We start from the raw sequence: 16,081 nt of genomic DNA on the forward strand, positions 1-16,081 counted from the left end.
TCCAGGCTGGGAGATAGAGTGAGACGCAGTGTCAAAAAAGAAAGAAAGAAAGAAAGAAAAACAGAAAATTAAACAAGTAAAAATGTAATTACTTATTCCATACACCAAAAATTATGCTGAAGAGAAAAAATAATCACAATAAATTTGGCTGTGAGCAGTACTTACATCATCATCATAGCATCGATATTGAATACTGATTTATCAAAAGTTGTGGTGAAGTTGTACTCTGAGGTTGAGGGTTAGGAAGTATCTGTGTATGTGTGTGTTTGTGCATGTGTGTACATTTGGTGGAGGGATGGTAGAAAGGTAAATCCTCATCTTCCTTAATGAGAAGTCAGTAAGTAATAGAAGTTAAAACTCAAGTAGGAACAAGATATAAAAATATAATTTAGAATTCTGGAAGTATATGACCAAAGAGGTGGCCAGAAGCATTGAAAGTGGTGCCTCAGAAGGAGCTGGAAACTGGGAGCAGGGAGGAGCAGAAAAGTGTTTTTGAAAACAAGCTTTGTTTGACTCTTTGACATATATGCAAGTACAATTTGAGTTAAAAAGATAAACACAATGTTAAAAAGCATGACGGGAACTCTGTAAGGAGTGTCGGAGGTGCTCTTAATATATTGTGAACATTTTCCAGGGATAGGTTTTGAGGGTGATCCCGGGCTGTTACGAGAATGCCAGCAGGAAGGCCGGGTGCGGTGGCTCATGCCTGTAATCCCAGCATTTTGGGAGGCTGAGGCGGATGGACTACGAGGTCACGAAATCGAGGCCATTCTGGCCAACTTGGTGAAACTCCGTCTCTACTAAAAATGCAAAAATTAGCCGGGCGTGGTGGCGTGGGCCTGTAATCCTAGCTACTGGGGACACTGAGGCAGGAGAATCGCTTAAACCCAGGAGGCGGAGGTTGCAGTGAGCCAAGATCGCACCACCGCACTCCAGCCTGGTGATAGAGCAAGACTCCATCTCAAATAAATAAATAAATAAATACATAAATAATTAATGAGAATGCCAGCAGGAGGGTGGGACTGGGGAGTTGGTCAGTTCTCTGTCCACTGGGAAGAGCTCTGGGTAGGGGCATTGCCCAGTATCACCCATCCTGAGCAGGTGGTGCCCTCAGTCCCCTTGCCAGGCAGCATGTGGCAGGAAGAGCCTGGCAAGGCCACCAGGCCTCAACTGCTGACCTGTCGTGGGCAGACGGGGCTGCTGGTGTGGGGCCCGGCCCTGAGCACCACACACGGCTGTGGGCCCTTGGGGGCCACTCCAGGCCCTGAGCCTCAGTTTCCTCATATGTAAAATGCAATCATAGTAATACTCGTTCATGTTGGTCATGAGGAGTAAATGAGCTCATGTGTGTGTCAGGCTTAGAATAGTGTTATAGGGCTGAGGTTCCAAAAGGTATTGACACCTTTAAACAATTTTCCTACTAAAAAGAAATTCCAATCCTGCAGAAAAGCTGTAAGAATAGTACAAAGAACTCCCTTATTAAAGGACTTCGCCTGTTAACATTTGCCACGTTGGCTTTTTCTGTCTCCACATATATACATACAATAATGATAACGATGGATATAAAAAAGGGTAAAATTATCAATTTCAGGAAATTTCCCATTCGTATGAGACTTCTGTGACATACAGTCCATTGTTAAGTTGTGCCAGTTGCTTCAGTGCAGGGCGCCCCTCCCCGGATCCCAACCCCGGATGTAATCCAGTCCCTTTAAGTCGCGTCTCTTTAGTCTCCCTTCATCTGGAGCAATTCCTCAGCCTTCTTGGTCTTTCCTAACTGTGACTTTTTTTTTTTTTTTGAGACGGAGTCTCGCTCTGTCGCCCAGGCTGGAGTGCAGTGGCCGGATCTCAGCTCACTGCAAGCTCCGCCTCCCGGGTTCACGCCATTCTCCTGCCTCAGCCTCCCTGGTAGCTGGGACTACAGGCGCCGCCACCTCGCCCGGCTAGTGTTTTTTTGTAGTTTTTAGTGGAGATGGGGTTTCACCGTGTTAGCCAGGATGGTCTCGATCTCCTGACCTCGTGATCCGCCCGTCTCGGCCTCCCAAAGTGCTGGGATTACAGGCTTGAGCCACCGCGCCCGGCCAACTGTGACATTTTTGCAGTGTTATAAAGCCACTCGTTCTGTTGGATGCCCCTGGATTTTGGTTTGCTGATATTTCCTCATGACTCAGGTTATGCGTTTTTGGCCAGAATTCCACATGATCAGGAGGCACGTGATGTCAGCGTGCCCAGCAGGGGTGACGGTGACTCCCATGGCCTGGCTGAGGTGGTAGCTTTTGCTGCTGTAAAGCAACTCATGTTCCCTTTGTAATTAATAAGTAATCTATGGGGAGATATTTTTGAGACTGTGCCCGTGTATCCTGTTTCCCAACATGTTTTCACCTGAGGGTTTGATTGTTTATTGAGCATTGACTCTTGACCAAACTCCTCCTGAAGTTCAGCTGCAGGTCAACATCTTGACAGGCATTGAGGTAAACACCAGCATTCATTTTTTTTTTGGCTGCCAACGTAAACTTTAGCATTAGGAAATATATTGATTTGTATCAAAGAGGTTTTATTCCATTCAGGACAAAAATGCTCTTCCTGGGTTTGAAGTTGAAAAGGCCAGATTCATTTATTCATTTGTTCACTATTATTGAGTGCTTACTGTATGCCAGGCACTATTCCAGGTGCTGGGGACAATTTTTTTTTTCTTCTGGAAGCTGCACAGTAGTTGGGGAGTCAGTCAGTCCACATGCTGCTGCGAGGGAGTGAGAAGTGAAGAGGAAGCAGGTTGGTGGAGGAGACAGGGCCACGAGGTTAGGGCTGCTGTTTTACCAGGGCTGACCGAGCCTGAGGAGCTGGCCTCAGAGCAGAGGCCTGGGTGAAGCAAGGAGCAGCGTGGCTCCGTGGGTAGGAGGGTCAGCCTGGCCGTGGGAGCAGCCAGTGCACGGCGCAGAGAGGAGCCCATAGCTGACGCGAGTTAGTGGGTCAGTGGGGAGCCGGCGCAGCTGGAGCAGAGGCCCCAAGCAGGAGAGAGGCAGTGCATGAAGGTGGAGAGAGGGCCAGGGCGAGGTGACCAACAGCCGCGTAGACCACAGCAGGAAGCACAGGAGCTGTGGAGCAGGGGACAGTTTGAGGTGGCAGCCCCCACCTCAGTGTGACCCTGACTGAGGCTTTTGGTGGAGATCTGAGGGAAGCCAGGCCCCTTAGGAGTGAGTGCTCTAGGGGGCCATGGGGAGCTGTGAGAGTGCTGCAGTCAGGTTCCCAGCCCTGCAGGCGCACCTCAGGAAAGGCAGGAGGATGGCAGCAAGTGAGCAGTTGGAAAATAAGCACCTGTGGATGCTCTTGCTGCTGAGGGGAGGCGGGAGGGGCTGGTTCAGTGAGACACCAGTTTCCCTGCACCCCGGGTGACTGGGGCAGGCCTTGCACAGGCCTCGGCACACCAGGGCATGCTCACAGGCCAGGTGGCTTTCTGATCTGGAGCAGCCAGGGGCTGGGAGCCCGGCTGGGTGACCCTGCCCGCAGAGCCCGGCTGCTCTCCAGCGCCCACTCTGCCTCTGTGTCCTGCCCATCTGGCCCCGACTCTCAGGGAGCTCCACTGCCCAACCCAGGCAACTGAGGCAACAGTGGAGAGAATCCAAGCTAGCCTTGGTGGAGCGCTTTTCTCTGTGTGAGGCACTTCCTGAATCTTTCCTTCTACTGACTCATTTAGTTCCCCCAACAGCCCTGGAAGGTCGGTGCTGTTATTGTTACCCCAGATTGTAGAGGTCAGGAGACTGAAGCCACAGAGAGGGTCAGTCACTTGCCTGAGGTTACACAGCTAATAAGTGCAGAGCCAGGACTTGCATCCAGACTGACTGGCTCAAAAATCTCTGTTCTCATCCACCAAGCTCCACTGCAGATGTATGGATTTCCCTCAGGTCCACTGCAAGGGCCAAAGTGGTGCCATTCAGTCGGCTTCAAGCAGTCTCCCGCCTCTTGAGATCTTGGTGTGCCTGACCTCTGACCTCTGGCTTCTGGCCTATGACCCATGACCCTGAGCTGTTAGAGAACAGAGTGAGAAGCAAGGAACAGTTTTTTGCTGCGTTCTCAGAGAGTTGTGAGGAGGTCTTCCTGCCCCCTTTTCAGGGTCACATCCAGGGATTCCCAGGATTGGGTGACATTTATTTAGCACCTCCAGTGATCCAGGTGACATGTTTTATTTAATGTAAACAACTCTGTAAGGCAGATTTGATGACCACCCTTTAATCGGTGAGGAAGCCAAGGCTCTAAGACGTTAAGCCCCATGCCCAAGGGTACACAGCCAGTATGGAGAGTCATGTGGCCAGCCTGGGGCCAGCGTCCATGTCTTCCCACTGTGCTGCTGTGCCTCCCAGAGCTGATGGACTGGGATGTTTGATGGGACAGAAGCCATGTGCCTGGTATGTCATCTCTGTACATCTTCACTGGGACTTGGAAGTAGAAGTTGAAAGTAGCCTGTGGTGTTATAGGAGCGCTGGCTTTAGGGTAAGAAGGCCTCAGTTCCAGGCTCGCCTCTGCCACATTTCACAGTGTGATACTGAATGACTCTTTTGAGTCCTAGCCCACCCTTTTCACTGATGTATGAAAGTGGGGTTAAAACCACTTATGACCTCAGACCAAATCTGAAAGTATAGATTGATAGTTCTTAGCTGGGTTTCGCGGTGTGTGAGTGAGCATGAGGACGTCGTGGTGGTAAAATGTCCCTGCTGGGTTTTCAGCTCTCTCTTGGGTTTCTCTGGGAGAGCCTGTCTGAACCCAGATTAAGAAAGTCAGAGGGGAACCATGGGTCTTTTGAAAAAGATCCAAGCTGATTTTGAAATACACTTAAGATCTGTGTTAAAACACTATGTATAAATGTTAGAGTAATGATAACAATTGTGCCAGATGTTACTAAAAATAAGGGAAAGGACTTAACCAAAACCAGGTGGTTTTGGACCAGGACGCTAGCCTAGAGTCTGTTTAGGAAAACTGCAAGACATCCTTCTAGTTTAAAACTGGAGTTCTCACCTGGGGACAGTTTTTCCTTTCAGGTGACACATTTGGCAATGTCTGGAGACATTTTGCGTTGTCACAACTTGGGGAGGGTGCTACTAACATCCCAATAGAGGCCAGGGATGCAGCTGAACATCCTTCAATGCACAGGACAGCCCCCGCAACAGAGAATTATCCAGGCCAAAATGTCAGTGGTGCTGAGATTCAGAAACTCTGGATTAAACATCACAGCACTTATGTGGTATTTACTGTGTGCCAGACATTGTTCTAAGAACTTCACAGGTAACTGACTTGTTTAATCCTCCCAGCCTTGTGACACAGGAGCTTTTACTATCCTCATTTGACAGATGAGGAAGTAGGGGCACCAAGAAGTTAAACAGCTGAACCTTGCTCCTGGGTGATGCCAAGGTCCCATTCAGGATAAGGAGCAAGCAGAGCCAGTACTTGAACTCAGTGTGGCTCCAGAGTCTGTGCCTGGAACCACTGCGCTGTGCTGCACTGCCCGTCATTAAGGGGATTACTGGGCTTTAAACCATATATATATATATATATATATTTTTTTTTTTTTTGAGACGGAGTTTCACTCTTGTTGCCCAGGCTGGAGTGCAGTGGCGCGATCTGGGCCCACTACAACCTCTGCCTCCCAGGTTCAAGCAGTTCTCCCGCCTCAGCCTCCCAAGTAGCTGGGATTATAGGCCTGCGCCACCAGCCTGGTTAATTTTGTATTTTTAGTAGAGATGGGGTTTCTCTACGTTGGTCAGGCTGGTCTCGAACTCCCGACCTCAGGTGATCCGCCTGCCTCGGCCTCCCAAAGTGCTGGGGTTACAGGCGTGAGCCACCGTGCCCAGGCTTTAAACCATATTTTCAGCTTTGGGTCCAGAAAGCCACATACCTAGAAATTTGGTATGTGAGAAGAGTTAGGGACCTCTCATTCCTGTACCTGGAAGGCGGAGCAGGAAGGGCTGGGGTTTGCCTGACGAGGGGCCCCGTGTTTTCCAGGTTCTGAGTGTGGCTCAGCTCATGAATGCAGTGGCACAAGGCACTCTGTGGGAGTGGATCTTGGGTGCATGATCCTCTTGGATTTTGGCTTCCCTCAGGGAATCAAAGCCAGGGCAGGAGATCTCTCCTCACCGTGGTGCCTGTGGCATAGAGAGTGGGCATTGCTTCTGTGTCACGGGCTGTGCTGTGTCGTTGCAGATGTAAAGACGACCGTGGTTTACCCCGCCACAGAGAAACACCTGCAGAAGTACCTACGCCAGGACCTCCGCCTGATCCGAGAGACGGGAGATGACTACAGGAACATTACTTTACCCCACCTGGAGTCCCAGAGCCTCAGCATCCAGGTGACTGGCTGCATGTCTCAGCTGCAGAGCACTGCTCCTGTGGCTGGTGCTTCCTCTTACGAGTGTCTATTGGGGTCGTATTAGGGGCCAGGCGCTGTGCTAGGTGAGGGGATGGGGGTACAGTAGAGAGCATGGTGGACCGAATCCCCGCGTCGTGCAGCTTACATCCCATGCACAGTCACACAGTGTGTGAGCATACATAGATATCTCAGGATCTGTATGCTCTGTGAGATAATGAGGGCTGCGGAGAGAAATGGGCAGGGTAAGTGTGACCAAAAGGCCTGGGGTGGGCAGTTGCCATTTTATATAGCATGGTCAGAGAAGGCTTTGGGGGTGAGGGAACTGATGCTGGTCTTGCTCCCACCTGATGTGCTTGGGCATGCCATGGAGGCTCTCTGGGGACCTCAAAGCAATCCAGTCCTTTGGAAGAATGTATGTCTGCTCTGCAGTAGCCCCGATCCAGCCTCAGGATGACTGTGCCATTGCTTCAGGTCCATGAATGGGTATAAAAGGCTGATGTTGAGTTAGTCCCACCCAGTCCAGACTCTTATTCCTGGTTTCACTTGTGGCAAACTGGCCTGCAGGATCTCAGTCTAAGAGTAAAAAGCTCTTCCCTTACCCACTCTCCCTTGCATTCGTCCAAAAGAAGGCAGGACTCCATTGGCCCCGGGGATTTGGTGCAGGGACTCCATTCACAAGCTGGCAGTCGTCTGGCCAGGCCACATGCAAGGCCACTTAGTGCCAAGATCCTGACTCCTCCCTGGGCCTAGGCCCAGTGCCAGCTGGAGCCTCTGCCTGGAACTGGCCCCATGTGAGTACTCAGAGTTAAATATGATTGATGCTTATTGACGAGTCAGTTTCTTGCCCACTCACTGACTCTCACACTGTTCCTTGTCTTTATCATTCACCCTTGTTCTCTTTGATCATTTCTCACTTTTCTCCCCAAGATTCAGGTCACTGTGGTGGAAGGTGTTGTGATGTGAGGAACTCACAGCCACTCCTCCCTGGCCCAGAAGAAGGGAGGGTGTGCTGTGCCTGTGGGCACTGCAAGGTGAATTGTACTTGAGAGGAGTAAGGAAGGGGAGGTTGGCAGGACCTACAGGAACAACGTTTCCCTGGGAGACCTGTGTGCTGCCAGCCCCCTTCCCCAGCCTGGTTCAGCCATGGTCTCCCTGGGCAGCAGTTTGCACGGGTGCATCTGGCTCAAGCTGACTTGCTTTTTTTTGTTGTTGTTGTTTGTTTGTTTGTTTTTAAAGTCCCAGTACTTGTTATGTTTTCCAAGTGGAAAGGAACTATGTCCCCACCTTCTTAGAGTTTCTGCTGTTCAGGGTCCTAGGGAATCTCCTGGAACAGTTGTTCTGTTGTGCTGGTTGCACAAACCTGAGATTCAAGTAAGCAAGGCCTGATGTGGTTGGTGTGAGTAGCAGGGATTACAGGCACACGCCACCATGCCTGGTTAATTTTTTGTATTATTAGTAGAGATGGGGTTTTGCCATGTTGCCCAGGCTGGCCTCAAACTCCTGAGCTCAGGCAATCTGCCTGCCTTGGCCTCCCAAAGTGCTAGGATTACAGGTGTGAGCCACCGTGCCTGGCTGTGTATATTCCTTATTATACACCATTCTGCAGTTCCACTCGGAGCAGAGCACACTGAAAACTCCACTATTCCAACTCCTGACTGACGGGAGCGGTTCATGTATTCCTTCTTGGCTATTTCTAGTTTCCCAGCACTCAGCTTAACTGGCAACAGTCATTATGTTGACTGAGTACCTACTATGGACCTGGTCCTCTGCCAGGCTTTGGAGAGTCACCAAGATGATGAAACCTAGACAGGATCCTCACAGTCTAACAGGGAAGATAGACTTGTAAACGGGCAGTTGTGACAATGGGATGAGCACTCTGATCCCTAGATGAGCTACCGTGCTGATGCAGAAGGACCGTGACCAGCACAGACAGTAGGGACTTCACAGGGAGAGGATCCTCCCCTTGGATCTTACAGGACAAATAGAAATGTACCAGGAGCACAAGGGGAGGGAGGAGCAAGTCCAGAGGCACACAGAGCTGGAATCATCTGATGCTTTGGGGGAGTTGCAAGGAGTTTGGTGTGACTGGGGCTTGGGCTGCTCTAGGGTCAGAGGGGACAGCACAGAGATGGTAGGCAGGGGCCAGGCGGAGGCACATGGGCTTTGTCCAGGGGGCCAGGAGTTCCTGAACCTTGCTTACCATTAGGATTGCCTGGGGATTTTCATAAATACTGAGCACGGAGCACTATTCCGTATCTGCTGAATCTCACCCTTCAGGGAGTGGAGCTGGGAATTGTGCATTTAAAAAAACCTCTCTCTCTCTCTGTCTCTCTCTCGTATCTCTGACAACCATCAGATGTGAGAAAACTTGCCATTGGCAGTGAGGGTGCCCTAAACGGTTTTAAGCATGTGGACAATATGGCCCGATTTGCAGAATTAATTGGTGGCATTGAGGTGAGCATAGAACAAGAAGACTGGGAAAACCCAGTATGGGTATGAACCAAGGTAGGGATAGTGGGGTAGCCACCATTCTCTACTCCAGGTAACTGCAATTTCAGAGGTAGGTCTTCACAGGGCTGGATGGAGCTTAGCAACTGGTTGATGTGGAGAGGGGAGGGAAGAGGTTGGGTGATGAGTGGATAGAAGGCTAATTCATGACCCAGTATAGGGGACAGAAACAGAAGAGTGGGTTTGCGTGGAAGACAGTGAGTTCAGTTTGGAATTTATTGAGTACTTACTATGCATAGTGCCAAGAACTGCTCTAAGCATTTATGTGTATCACACCTCATTTATTTATTTATTTACTTATTTATCTATTTTTGAGACAGAGTTTCACTCTTGTTGCCCAAGCTGGAGTGCAATGGTGTGATCTCGGCTCACTGCAGCCTTCTTCTCCCAGGTTCAAGTGATTCTCCTGCCTCACCCTCCCAGATAGCTTGGATTACAGGTGCCTACCACTACGCTGGGCTAATTTTTGTATTTTTAGTAGAGATGGAGTTTCACCATCTTGGCCAGGCTGGTCTCAAACTCCTGACCTCAAGTGACCTGCCCACCTTGGCCTCCCAAAGTGCTGGGATTATAGGTGTGAGCCACCGTGCCCAGTCTCACACCTCATTTATTCTTCACAGCAGCCATTTTGGAGACAGGTCTCGAAGCCCGGCAGTCTGGTCCTAGTATCTGTGCCCTAAGCCAGAGATACCATTTGACTCCTTAGATGTGAGGTACTTATAACTTCCCAGTAAAAACTGCAGTGGATGTCTGGATCTGGAGCCTTCGAGATCATCTAGTTACAAATGTCTGTTTGTGAGTCATCCAGCTAGACTTCAACCTCAGCCTGGTGTTTGGATTCTCTGTCTGTCATCTAAGAGCAGCGTGACATTGTCCTTAATTTCAGAGCCTTGGTTTCCTTGTCTGAAAAATGTAATTAATGGCTCCTCCCTCCTGGGTGTTGTGGAAGTTGAGAGAGGTGCCATGTATCATGTGCCTGCTATTGTTTCCAGCACAGAATGATGCCAGGATGGTAGCCACCATTCTCTACTCCAGGTAACTGTTCAGAGGAACAGGCACAGCAATGTGCAGAGCTAAGACACCTGGGAGACATGTCCAGGCCACACATGGCTGGGGCAGAAGTGCAAGGCAGCAGCCAGAAGCAGAGAGCAGGAGGTGATGAGGAAGGAGCAAGATGTCTCATGGGAGGTCAGGGCGGGAGAGAGGGTACCGAGGGAGCGGCTAGTGTCACCTATTGCAAAGAAGTCCAGCCAGGTGAGTTGCAGAAAGCTGGTGGTATCACCCACTGCCCAGTTTATCCGCAGGGCTGGCCAGGTCTCTCGGGCTTGGTTTCAGATGGTGGCACTTCCCATTACATAGCCCTCTGTGTGTGTGTGAATTTTGTTCTTTCTTTCTCCTCTTTGTCTTATCTGGGCCTCTGGCCTTGAGGCTTCCTGTGGCTGCAGCTCCCTGCCACTCTCCCAGAGGCCTCTCCCAGGAGGCAGCATGTACCCTGGCCCAGGGCGCAGGCTCAGGGGCCAGATACTCATGGTTGGAATCGGCTGACCCAGCGTGAACGTCCTTGCACTTGCATTCTCCTTACCTGTAAAATGGGGACAATGTCCAGGCGCGGGGGCTCACGCCTGTAATCCTAACACTTTGGGAGGCCAAGGCGGGCAGATCACTTGAGGTCAAGAGTTCGAGACCAGCCTGGCTAACATGGCGAAACCCCATCTCTACTAAAAATACAAAAATGAGCTGAGTGTGGTGGCACACGCCTGTAATCCCAGCTTCTTGGGAGGCTGAGGCAGGAGAATCACTTAAACCTGGGAGGCGGAGGTTGCAGTGAGCCGAGATCATGCCACTGCACTCCAGCCAAGAGTGAAACTCCGTCTCAGAAAAAAACAAAAAACAAAAGCAAACAACCCGTCCCTACTAAAAGTATAAAAATTAGCCGGGCGTGGTGGTGGGCACCTATAATCCCAGCTCCTGTGGCAAGAGAATCGCTCGAACCCGGGTGGCGGAGGTTGCAGTGAGCCGAGATCATGCCACTGCACTCCGGTCTGGGCAAAAGAGCGACACTCCAATCAAAAAAAAAAAAAAAAAAAAAAATGGCGACAATGATAGCAGCCACCTCTCAGGGTTGCGGTGACACTGACAGCAGTGCCAGGCAGAGTGCAGCTCTCTCACGGTCATCACTCCTTCCTGCAGTCACTTGTCCTCCGGCCCCGCTCTTATTTCCTCTCTCACCACCTCCTTTGCTTTCACCGCCTTTCCCTCTTTTCCTGTCCCCAGTGAGTCTTGTAGCTTCTGGCACACCATCCCACCACCTTTGCCACTCGCAGGGGGCCTCCCTTATGCTGGCTGTGCTGGGCGCTTTCATGTGCATGTTCCCTCGGAAAGCCTTGAGCACCCTTACGTAGATATCGTCAGTCCTCTTTTACAAAGGAGGCATCAGTCGCTCACCCAGTGGCAGCTGGGAGATGAAACCAGGTCTCCTTGGCTCAGAACCTGCTCACTCTCGCTCTTATACCAGTCAGAGGCAGATGCCCCTTTTCTGTGAACCAGGGACGGACTGTGGGGAGGCCTGCTTATGGGGTGCGTTGGGGCTTTCTGTAGGGAATGCCATCTCCCTCCCTCCCTTTTATTTCCGCTGACTTTTTCCTCCGGCAGCACATTCCCAGGAGATTTCAGGTCAGAGAGGAAATGCCTCTGTGGATGTGCTGGCCGTGCATTGCTCTGGCCCAGGCACAGCATGAGGAAGCGGCTGCTGGGTGTCCTCCAGACCCCTCCCAGGAAGGGGCCTCATTCACTGTCTTGGGAACTGCCTGTCTTTTGTTGTGAATGGACCACATTGTGACCGGCCTGTGGGTCTTGTCAGGGGTTTGGGGCCTGGTGAGGGGTTTGGGGCCCTCTGAGCTGAAATACTTCCTGTGGGTAGAGGGCTGCAGGAGCCCTCGAGGCCCAGCTGCCTCTCCCCTAGTCCATCCCAGCTGAGAGGTGAGGATGCAGTGCAGTGTGTTCAGCCCTCCGGGCTCAAGGTGTGAGGTTGTGTGGACCCTAAGGCAGTCCCCGTGCCCCTGGCCTTCGGTGATGCTGCCTGTCCAGCACTTCTGGGAGTGGAAGGAGGATCGTGGATGGCTGCCTGGTAGTGTCGGTTCCCTGGCCTCCCCAGCCTGCCTCCTGTCCGTGGCTCCTTCTCCTGCATCAGTGAGCTCGGAGACTGTTCTGACTATGAGGAGGAAGGGGCGGTAGTGTGTCCTCAGCCACTCCCCTCTCTGGTTTCACAGCAGGTCTCTCCCCCGGATGTAGGGCCGAGTTCACTGTCCTGCATGAGTTCATGTTTGCAAAGGGCCCTGAGAGCTGAGGGAAGTAGAGAAGAGCTGGGAGTACTGAGGTTTGAGGCCTGTGACCCCCGGGGCCTTCTCAGCCCAACCTCCTGCAGCCTCCTAACCTCAGACAGGCCTCCAGGACCATCTCTGTAAAGTGATGTCCTCAGGTCCACACAGGCCTGGGAAGGGTCCTCTGCAGACTGTTGACAGCAGATGATCCAAGGGTGACACAAGGGCCAGGAGCCTGGGTAGCCCTGAAAGGTCTTGGTGAGGTCGCTGTCTCTGCGTCTCCACATAGCTTTCATTTCTGCTTTGCCATGCGGGGCCTGTGTCAGCAGAGACTGCTGATGAACCGGCATCTGCAGCGGCTCCGGGCGGGCCGAGGTGCTGAGCCCGCTGCTGATGAGAATCCCGGAGCGGCGGGAAACCTGCACACAGGAGCTGCTAGAGGCAAAGGCTCTCACTGCCCTGGTGGGCAGCCGGCCCTCCACAGAAGGAAACCTCGGTGCCGTCAGCCTCCTACCTCGCTTTGCCCCATAGTCCTGAATAGAGTCAAATAGGATCCATGGAGGCAGCTCTTCCCCTGAGTCCTGTGGGCAGTGGAGGGGTCACCGCTCTAGAGGGCAGACACAGCCTGGGTCTGTGAGGCCTCCGCAGAGCACATGCACTGTGCTGACCAGGAAGAGCCTGGCCCCATCCGAGCTGCAGAGACCCTTGTGATGACTCATGGCTGAGTGCCAGCTGGTGTGGGAAGGGGAAAAATCCCTTCTGGACCCCTAAGGACAGATGCTTGGGGACAGGGCAGCCCGGATGTAGCTCCTCTGAGCGTGGCGGCCTTTTATGGCTTGGTCCTGTCTCCTGGAGAGGCCAGGGAGTGCACCTAGCTCAGTTTGGGGTGTCTCTCAAGGGGTGGTGAGTGTATTTGTGAGCCATCTCTCTCCCCCTCCTTTCAGTGGGTGTATAACATTCTCGACAAGAAGGCTGAAACGGACCGGATTGTTTTCGAGAACCCAGATCCCTCTGATGGTTTTGTCCTCATCCCTGACCTCAAGTGGAACCAACAGCAGGTAAAGGTTTCTGGCTGGAATGCCCTGGTCTCTGGCCACCCTGCTCCAAGTACGGGTCCCTCTGACTGTCCTTTTTCTCACGCTGGCCTGTCTCTAAGCAGATTATAATTAACCAACAAGGGTTGGCCTGAGCTCTCTGTGGGAACCGGGTGGATACCTGTCATACCTAAGTGCTTTTGCTTTAATGGGTCAGCTTAAAACCCTTTCTGGCTCTCCTCCCACCCAAGAGGTAAAATGGGGTGACGTTTGCGCCCGTGACTACATACGCCATTCCTTACCAGCCAAGCGGTCTGGGCAGCCCCCTGTGCTTCCAGCCGCACCTGGAGCCCTCAGGTGGCGTGTTTCCATTTTCTCCGTTCCCCTGACACCAGCAGATCCAGGCAGGCCCGTGTTCTGAAGCACTGGCAAGCAGGAAGCGTGGTGACCAACCCAAGGCATCTCCTCCTCAGCCCGAGCTGCAGAGTAGCTTAATCCAGACTTCCACTCGGGCCGCTCGGCCCCTTGCCCTGGCCTCCAAGCACCTCTGCTTCTCCTACTTTCCTAAGGAGCAGGTTTGGGAGGAGCCATCCTCCCTCACAGGTATCCCTTTCCAGTTCCCTGTGGCCTTCGGTGTCTCCCAGACCAGCCCACCACCAGACTTATCACTTCACCACCTCTTTTATACCTGAGAGTATCCAAAACCTTCATACCCTGACAGGGTCAGAAACTGGCAGAGCCACTGTGTTGCAGAGAGTGCTGTTCTTACCACAGGCTGGAACCTGGCTGTGCTCAGCCTGCGACAGAAGAGGGGCCTGGATAAGGCCGAGGTAGGCAGGCAGGCATGGGCAGTGGGCGCGGACGGACATCTCCCCTCCACTGTCACCTGTGGAGTAATCCAGGCTCAGATGTGCCCTTCTGCTCTTGGTGGGCCCATCTAGCTTTTTCACCCCTCATAGGCTGGAGAGACTCTCGCAGAGAAGCTCTGCCCCTCCATGGGCTCATTCCCTCTGCTTTCTCAGTTGTGGCTGCCCACGAGGCCTTCAGTTTTGACTTGGGGTAAAGGGGTGGGATTTTGGCTCAGAGTTACACAGGCAAGTGAGCATAATTCGTCTCTTGACAAGTGGCTTGTGGGAATTCCCAAATGTGGCCCAAGGGGTGGGAAAGAATTTGAAGGGATTTTCCGAACTTGCAGCATTGATTGATGATTTCCCAGAGCAAGTAAGTTCAAAGAAGAGGCCTCTCCTTGTGTGGGGCGCTGCAGCGAGAGGCTAAGGGGACGCCCGCATCCACTCTGCCCTTCCCTGCAGCTTCTCTCTGCCTGTGCCACCTCCAGGCCTTGAAGGAGGGAGCCAGGACTGGCTCTGTAGGCATTTGAAGAGGTAGGACCTGAAGGCCCCTTGTCTCAAACTGAGCGGTGGCTCTGCAAACCCCCATCTGTCCCCTGGGGCTGCCCTGCACCTAGAGATCCAGGGTCAGAGCCTGGGTCACAGGGGGTGGGGCCCACCATCAGTGAGAATCCCAGCAGGGCCATGGAGGTGTGGGGTAGGAGGACCTTCTGCCGCACGAGACTCTTGAAGACTGAAGAGCTTGCCAGGGGATCGCAGTCTTAAGGCCAAGGAGGGACAACAAGAGATAGACTTATCCGTCTCTATTCCAGAAACCCTGAATGCATTTGAGCCCATGGCAGAGAAGAGAAATCTGCCATCCTTCTGACCCCAGTGCTGGCAGGCTCTGCTTCACCTGCCAGCAGAACCTCCCTTTCTCTGTCCCCTTTAAGACAGGAAAGGCTTTAGGAGCTGCACTGTGGCTGCCAGCCACAGGGCTGGAATTACTTGTCCTCAAGGGTCATGAAAGGGCCAGCTTAAATGTCACGCTTTGCTTCATAGCGATGGCAGGTGTGGTCCTTCTTAACCTTTGCCTAATTCCTTATTTATTTATGTATGTATGTATTTATTTATTTATTTAATTTATTTTTTGAGACAGAGTCTCACTCTGTTGCCCAGGCTGGAGTGCAGTGGCATGATCTCCACTGCAACCTCCACCTCCCGGGTTCAAGCAATTCTCGTGCCTCAGCAACCCAGGTAGCTGGGGACTACCGGTGTGAGCCACTGTGCCCAACCTTAATTCTTTTTTTTTTTGAGGCGGAGTCTCGCTCTGTTGCCCGGACTGGAGTGCAGTGGCCGGATCTCAGCTCACTGCAAGCTCCGCCTCCCGGGTTTACACCATTCTCCTGCCTCAGCCTCCCGAGTAGCTGGGACTACAGGCGCCCGCCACCTCGCCCGGCTAGTTTTTGTATTTTTAGTAGAGACGGGGTTTCACCGTGTTAGCCAGGATGGTCTCGATCTCCTGACCTCGTGATCCGCCCGTCTCGGCCTCCCAAAGTGCTGGGATTACAGGCTTGAGCCACCGCGCCCGGCCCCAACCTTAATTCTTACTTGACTTTTGATGATGCCCTATTTTAGTGTCTCAAATATTTGACTTGTGACAGCACTGGATTTGATAATTCTCTTTGAATTAGGCAATGTATCCAGCAGGAAGACAGGCCATGCCTGGGCTTCTATTGTTTGTCTTTGGGACAGGGAAGGGCTGGGGATAGGGAGGCACCCTGGTGTTTGCTTTGAGAAGCTTTCCTAGCCACCGTGAATCTCCTTCTGCCACTCGTCTTGAAAGTTACTGTCTCCAAACTGATGGCCCTGAATTAAAGAGATAATCCATTTTTTCATCCATTCAACATATATTTATCAGGTGCCTGTTTGCTAGAGACTGTGCCTCCTTAGAGGTTATAACATCCCTCCTTCTGTCTCTTAAAGGATCACCTATGCATTCTTTTTTTTTAATTTGTTTATTTTCTTGTAGGTTTA

At 52.0% G+C, this 16,081-nt stretch overlaps 1 protein-coding gene across 1 annotated transcript in view; it reads left to right on the forward strand.

Moving 5' to 3' along the window:
- The window catches only part of DCPS (decapping enzyme, scavenger), a 40,014-nt gene that overhangs the window by 18,996 nt on the left and 4,937 nt on the right, over positions 1-16,081 (forward strand). Inside the window, 2 exon segments of the mRNA XM_011934643.1 lie at positions 6,190-6,335; positions 13,128-13,241. Coding sequence (XP_011790033.1) covers positions 6,190-6,335; positions 13,128-13,241 — 260 coding nt within the window.

The sequence above is a fragment of the Colobus angolensis genome, unplaced genomic scaffold (assembly GCF_000951035.1).
Source record: "Colobus angolensis palliatus isolate OR3802 unplaced genomic scaffold, Cang.pa_1.0 Scaffold137, whole genome shotgun sequence".
Lineage (NCBI taxonomy): Eukaryota > Metazoa > Chordata > Mammalia > Primates > Cercopithecidae > Colobus > Colobus angolensis.